At 38.4% G+C, this 7,390-nt stretch overlaps 1 protein-coding gene across 1 annotated transcript; it reads right to left on the bottom strand.

Annotated features, from left to right (window-relative positions):
* Positions 1 to 388: 388 nt before the first annotated feature.
* On the bottom strand, positions 389 to 7,319 carry brd9 (bromodomain containing 9). The gene is made up of 17 exons (XM_007572662.2): positions 7,144 to 7,319; positions 6,110 to 6,321; positions 5,916 to 6,029; positions 5,713 to 5,839; positions 5,558 to 5,615; positions 4,331 to 4,475; positions 4,106 to 4,216; positions 3,504 to 3,679; positions 3,226 to 3,358; positions 3,001 to 3,076; positions 2,777 to 2,872; positions 2,533 to 2,665; positions 2,321 to 2,432; positions 2,172 to 2,228; positions 1,938 to 2,043; positions 805 to 975; positions 389 to 669 (listed from the first exon to the last, which is right to left on the bottom strand). The coding sequence occupies exons 1-17, from the start codon at positions 7,190 to 7,192 to the stop codon at positions 569 to 571; spliced, it is 1,977 nt and encodes a 658-aa protein (XP_007572724.1). The 5' UTR covers positions 7,193 to 7,319; the 3' UTR covers positions 389 to 568.
* Positions 7,320 to 7,390: the final 71 nt, after the last annotated feature.

The following is a 7,390-nucleotide window of genomic DNA, read 5'->3' as shown; positions in this document are numbered from 1 at the left end:
CAATGTCAAATAAAACTTAAGTACAAGAACTACAAAACACTATAACTAAAGAAAATAGCTAGTTTGTCACAATTCCAGTTTTGTCATTATTCTGCACTATTCTACAACCATTTTATATTATACACACACACACACACACATATCTGTATATCTGTCCATCCATTTTCTTACACCCTTGTCCATACTGGGGGTCAGGAGATGTGCTGGTGCCTCTGTCCAGCGAGACATTTCGGTCTGCTGTCCTTACGTTTGACGCAGTTTAATGCCGTCAAATGTGAAATCTGAGGACAAAATTACTGTCTCTACATCTGCTCTGCTTTCTCAAAACTGTGAAACTATAAGCTTCTAAAATGACTTGCACGCAACCCAAATGCAAGGGACACCTTCATACACTTGAATGCAGTTGCAAGTATTTATTCTTGAAGGTTTCTTTGATACAAAACACAAATACAATACAGTCTGTACATTAGTTTTCAGGCTTTTTAAGAACTCTGAGGATCCGACCGTGTTCGATCACTATGAAACGGCTGCTGTTAATATCAGCGTTACGGCTCGTCTGTGAACGTAATCAGCTGTTGGCTGAGCCCTCTGGTTCTGGAGACTGCAGGAACTCATAGGGATCGTGAACCATTTCTGTATGATCCCCGACACCCAGGTGTGATGGGCTCCCTGCGGATGCAGGAAAGGTTTTTTTTTTTTATGTTACTACACTAGAGTTGACAATGCACTCAAGGTAACATCATCTTTAAGAGGTTTAACTTTTAAAATGATCTAAAGACGTGAAGTTTCACGTCTTGCACGTACCTAAGTGGTGTTGGTCTCTTTCGGAAGCGTTTGAAAGCGAGGAGAGGTTGGATGAAGGTCTGGAGCAGACTCTTTCAGCCTGAGCCTCCTGGAACTCCTGCAGGAGTTTATCAGCGTCATCATAGTGCTGGTGTCCTTCTTCGTTCCCTGGCTCTTTTTTTACTGTTTTACCTGTTGATGTAAAAGTTAGCATGGAATCATTCAAATACTAGGACACCAAATGTTATTTTTCTACTTAATAAACATTTGAAATCCACAACCAAACGAGGCTGCATCTCACACATGTTGATGTTCTGTTGTGAATACAACCAAGGGGGTGTATGAATACTACAGTTGATGGTTGATAGATGTGCCTCTCCTACAAAGGATACTATTAGAAGTCCTTTGTTACCCATCTATTGATCGAAGTATGACATGGCTCATGAAAGCAGAAGTATGTAATGCCCAAATGACAGCAATATTAACTAAATGGTCAACATGCTGAGATTGAACAGTCTGTTTCATTTCTTAAGTGCTTATTGGATCTAATAAGTATCATACATAAACTCATGCTCAAGGCTGATGCAATGTTCAAATTTCTAATTTATAATTGAACATCTGGTTGACAGCAAAAACATAATAGTTGGATATAAGGCTTTAATAAGCAGGTTTTACTGCTGTTTGTTGAAAATGATTAAAAACTAACACAGAACAGGCTTTTCCTGATAAATAACTTTCATTTTTTTTGTCGTCTGAACAGCCAACTCTGATTTTCTTTTTGTCCCAAGTGTTGGACATAGCATTACAAACTATTAAGGGAATTTTTAAAAATCCCCAAAAAAAAAAAAAAAAAAATCAAGATAATAAAGGATTATCCTCGAACCTGAATCATACTGAAGATCTTTCACTGATTTTCTTTTGACTCAAAAACTGACTGAATGGCTAGAAAATTGTTGCTTTGATGCATTTGCTTTAGCATTTGACCTGCTGATTACCTATCAGAGCTAATCTGATCAGTAATCATTGAGGTGATAGGTATCACAATCTGATCCCAGCAAAGGGGGATGCTCTCTCATGTTTTTGTGTTACAATAATTAAAGTATGTTTACACAAGCACATATGAATACATTTACATACGATTGACGGATACTCACCTAATGGGTTGAGCATTGAAATATCCAGGGACATATCAGGGTAGCTCTTCATTGACATGAAGTCCAGAACTGAACTGCTCTCGCCAAGGCCAGACCCATCGGACATCTTAATTAAAAAAACAACAACACAACAATAAAAAAGAAACAAAATAAAAAAAGACCCAGAATGAATCACCAATTGGTTTTCTAAAACAACAGAAAGTTATTAATGAAAACAGATTAATGTCAGGATACCTGCATGTCACAGATGCTGGACTTGGTTTCATCAGGTTTCAACATTATGTTTCTTTTCTGAAATATAAAATAAGTTTTGCAAATAGTAAACATTTACCAATCAAATCTGACATTTTAAAACAAGTAAAGTTTCAGTCAGATTGCAGCACCTGTCGAATCTGACTGACGGCCTTTAAATGATCGCCTCCTGTCATCTTGTCCAGAAGGTCGTCGACCCAGCGCTTGGTGACACTTCCACAGCCTGTCACAAAATCCTGTACGCTATTTAAGTCAAGAAGAAAAACAAAAACAAACCACAATCTAACTAAAGAGCTCATGAACAAAAAATATTTATTTTCACTGTCTGATCATTTTCCACTACCTCAGAGCGCACTGTACTCCTGTCTCATCTCCATACGCTGAATACAGCATGTCGGTCTCATCAGACTGCAGGTCTGGAAATACGGAGTTCTTCTGAAGGCTCTGGATGTTGTAGGCACTGCTGAGAAATGTCACTAAACAGCAAGAAATACTGTGGGTTTAGTACCTTTTTTGAAATTATTATTCCAATAAAATGATAATAAATAACCTGCATGAATAAAATTAACCAAAACATTTTGACCTACCTTTATGTCTCCTATCCTCTTTGAACCCTAATGTCGTCAAACCGGGCAGAAGCTTATTCGAAAGAGAACTAAGATCAACTTTATGGGTCTCCTCTTCTGCAAAAATGAACAAAAAAAAAAAAGATCATGTCTAGCTTCTTATATAAAAAAACTCCTATAGTGTCAATGTAGAGAAGATGGAAAAAAACAAACAAACAAAAAAAACAACATGTAGAATAATAAACCTTCAGCATCAGGATCTAGCTGGTTTACAACGGTATACAGTAGACTGCCATCTGCATCTTTACGTAAATAACCCATCTGAAAACAAAGAGCAGTGACAGATTTAGTCTAAAAAATTCTTCAAACACAGCTTTAAGTCATCATACCACCTTTTATATATAAAGAGATTATACCGTGAACCATTACATATGTTTGGAGATGTATTAGCAGGAGCTAACGTGGCACACCTTGGAGTTTGGCATGTATCTGTTGATGCGATCCCGAGCTTCATCTGCAGAATGTTCCACCAGAGCCAGAACATGTTCCTCTGCTGTACTGTCAGTCAGGCTGCAAGCGTTTCCCTCTGGTTCAAACAGGTAACTGAAGAAACAGATACAATGTTACTGCATCACAATACTGAACATTAATAGAGAAACACAATTAAAAAAGAAAAAAACACTGGGGCTCTTCTTCTAGACAAGGTTTTCCTAACATCACAGTACGTTAGGAAAACCTGGTGACGTACTTGATGTCTTTAACTGGTGGTTTTTTGGGCTTTCTGGTAGATTCCACTTGGAGGGGGGTCGCTTCTGGGAGAGGGAGATCAGCAGGCAGGTCCTCATCTCCTAAAATAGCTGCCTGCTGCGTGAAATCCATGTCCTGCATGAAAGACATGCTGCGCTTCAAGGCTAGAAGTCGGTCCTGGACAAACAGAACAAAAGTTGAACAGTTTGTTTTAGTGTCTAAGTTTCTGCCTCTTGTGTTCAAAATGTGTGCATGTTCTATCTGTAGATGCATGGTTTTTCTCTTAATCCATAAACATGCATTCTGGGTTAAATGGATGTTCTAAACTGCCTTTATATTCAACCGTAAGAGTACACACTGAAATAATTTTATGACTAAAGTTTCAAGGAATGCACAGTGATGTTTCTCCATTACTACTATTGGTTGCATATTCTGATTTCTTAAAATAATTTATGTCACTAATTGTTGTGCATACAATTAATGCTGTTTGCTCCTCTGCCTTTAAGTAAAAATCTACATCTGATTTAGACAGGGCTGCACGAGTCATTGTACATTTATTAAAAAAAATACTTTTTTATGTTTTCCGTGCTTGTAACTTCTTACTTTGCTCATCATCTTGAATCCCGTATGGAGCAGTTTCTTGGCAGCTTTGTAGTAGACCGTCTCTGGTCGGTTGTACACTGTGGCATTGTCACACATCAGTTTAAAGTCCGCCTGAAGGTGAAAAGGTTTATAGAAAAAAAAATGTACAAAAAATTTCATTCAACTTGATGATACTCTCAAACTAATTCATGACTAATTTTCAAGGTATGATCAGTGTAATGTCACCTTGAACTCAGTCACTGTGTTGTATTCGTTGTTCCTGATCTTGTCTTTCATGGTGCTGAAGTCCATGGGATGCTTGATGATCGACGAGTAGCCGGGAGCAATCGCATCCGTTACCGGGAACGCAAAGAATCCATGGGGATCCTTCCTGAGAGGCAGAGTAAAACAACAACGTTTAGGTAAAGCAGCGATTTAATGACTTTCCAGTGGAAAGCCCGTATCTGATCACTTCTAAGAATCTGTAAACTTAGTACGAAAAACATGGATGGTCTTGTGTTTTTTTTCTGTCAGTCAAAATGCATATCAACAACAAAGCCACCAACAAGCTTCTGGAATAATACTGGCAGGATATTTGAATTGGTAGAGTTTTTAAACTGCTCAGACCTGTCCTTTAGGATGAGTTCAGGAGTTTACAGGTGTGTTAATGGTTGAACCATTTCAGAAGGTTAATGCTTGTCTGCTACCAATTCCAAAACCAGATTTGATGTGCGCCTGGAATCATTTTTGTAGCTGTTGATTTGAAGAGAAGATAAAGAAGTTGGAAGTCACCCTTCTTCTTCTTTCTTCCACCTTTGAGGAATGCACAGGCAAAACTGGTTGTGGAGCAAGCCCCCAGTATGATGCTATTACCACCATGTTTGAGAGCAGATGTAGTGTCTTTTTAGATGTCAATTACTCATGTAAGCTATAAATATGTACATGGAAAAATAGACAGCCGGTGGAAACAGTGTTCCTTATTGAGCAGCATATTATTTAGCTGGTGCCACACGACAGAAGCACAAATGCAAATTTGGCTTTTTTTCAAGCCCCTCGTGGTTTTATAGGAAAGTCCAAAACTTAAACACGTCAGGAAAATGTGTCATAATTTCGGTAATGTGCAAACTGGACCAGAGATGAGGCGGTATGCAAATGTGACATTTGGAAAAAGCAAAGAGCTTACAATAAAAACCTGTTTTACTAGCAGGAAACTAGGTTGTGTTCATGGTGATCTACTAACACTGTGTTTTATTTATAAATGTACGTGTGGCGTTGCGCAGCTCGCCAGAAACAAGAACCTCAGAGTAGTATGTTTTCAGTCTGTGCATCATCCACACCTTCTATTATTGTGGGTGAAATTATGCCACTACAGATGTTTTTAGACCTTGTTCAGCGTCAACTGAAAGGTTATTAGACCTTAACAGAAGTTTCCCTGGAGAGACGTAGAAATCAGAGCAAATGAGCGCTTCTTACCTCTGCAGCTGCCTCAAAAAGTGTTCCAGCAGTTGTTGGCGAGGAGTGGACTCATTTTCTGCATTGGGAAAACATAAAGAAATACAATTTTTAAAAACAGATTTATTGGCGTGTGATGAAACTCTTCTGAGGAGTGGGTAGAGATGCAGCCTTGCCTTGCTGTGTGCGGCATGCTCTGACTGGTCTGTCTCCCGGCTGCTCCCCCTCCACCTTCACACTGTGAAACTCTTCCACTTCAGTCTCTACTTCAAACCTCTCTTTTTTCTTTTTTATCTCCTCCGGCTGATGAGATAGAAACTGAACATAAGTGACTCCACAAAAATGATCATTAAAATGTCATCAGGTTGTGTCATCCCACCTCTAACCCAATGCAAGACAGAGTGAATGGCTCAATGGGGGCCGTGCCAGCAGCTCCAGCAGCTGCAGCCTCCGATTCATTTTGCTCTCGCTCCCTCTTCTTCCTCTTTTCCTCCTGTTGAGTTAAAAAATGTGTTTGTCCAACAACCAGTTTGTGAGTTTATCATGTGGAGCGCTGTTCTTCTGCATACTCACCTTCCGTCGCCTTCTGTCCTCCTCATCCACATACTTGTCTTTATCTTTTTCTGACTTTTTCTTCTTCTTTTTCTTCTTCTCTTTGTGTCGTTCTCGCTCGTGGTCTGACCTGTCGTCGTAGTCGAGTCCCGAGCCAGAGAGCTCCGTCACCTCGCTTCCTCCAACTTTGAGTTTGATCTTGAGGGGTTTCTCAAGAGCCTTGTCCTCAAAGTCTACAACCAAAACAGGCATAAATGAACAGGAATATAGTGTAATGTAATATGATGATTTTAGGTGCAAGAAAGAAAAGGGGGTGAGGGGAAGGAAAGCGAGCTATAATCTGTCTTGTAAAAACGTAAAGAATAATGGTTTACTCCTCAGATCCTGCATAAGATAGGTTGTAGATTTTTTAGAGAGAGAAGACTAACTGAACAACCAGCACTTTGTTCTATAAATATTTCAACAAGGTAGTTACATTTTCAATTTATGAATAAAGTACAAATATAGTTTTAGATGTTAGGTTTTATTCCTACAAAAAATGGAGGTAAAATCGGTAGCAGCAAACTCATTAATCGGCCATAAAATTTCTAATCGGTGCGTCTACAAGCAGGCGAACACATATACTCCAAAAAGTTTATTTTTACTCAGTTATAAATGTGTTTTATTAGTTCATTAAAATATTACCTTTTCTCTGCAAAAAAACAAAACAAAACAAAAAAAAACAACTGCACTGTATAGCGACACTAATTTTAGACGTATAAAGCACAGACCGATTTTGTAAAACCTGATGATCAAAATGTTCCCTTTAATCATATTTACAATAGTTTACTTTTATATTATTATGGCCCTAAAGTAGCATTTTAAACTTTTTGTATTTTTAACCAATATCACAAACCACAAATTAAAAATATCTTCGTGGTGTTACTATATAAAACTTTAATTTTAAGCGAGTCTGCATCATTTACAATTTTTGATAACAGTAGCAGGCTAATGAAAAGCAAGCTAAAACAAAAGCGCACCACATACAGCTATTAGTAAATGATATAAAAGCGTACCAGCTACTGTAATCCATTCCGGTTTATGTTTCTTGTGCTTTTTCCCCATATTTCTGCGAAAAGAGTTGAAGGCTTTGTGTTTACTACTGTTATCCTACCACTGTTGGCTAGTTGGCTGAAACAAGCTAATGTGTTAGCAAGAAGAAAAAGGAGGCGGATGTGAAACCGTTAAAACGCTGTTGTATTTCCGGTGTTAAAATCAACAGGATTGGATTGGGGAAAGGTGATCTAAAAAATATTTATGTTG

The sequence above is a fragment of the Poecilia formosa genome, unplaced genomic scaffold, assembly GCF_000485575.1.
Source record: "Poecilia formosa unplaced genomic scaffold, Poecilia_formosa-5.1.2 Scaffold306, whole genome shotgun sequence".
NCBI lineage: Eukaryota > Metazoa > Chordata > Actinopteri > Cyprinodontiformes > Poeciliidae > Poecilia > Poecilia formosa.
This window is presented reverse-complemented; position numbering and strand designations above follow the sequence as displayed.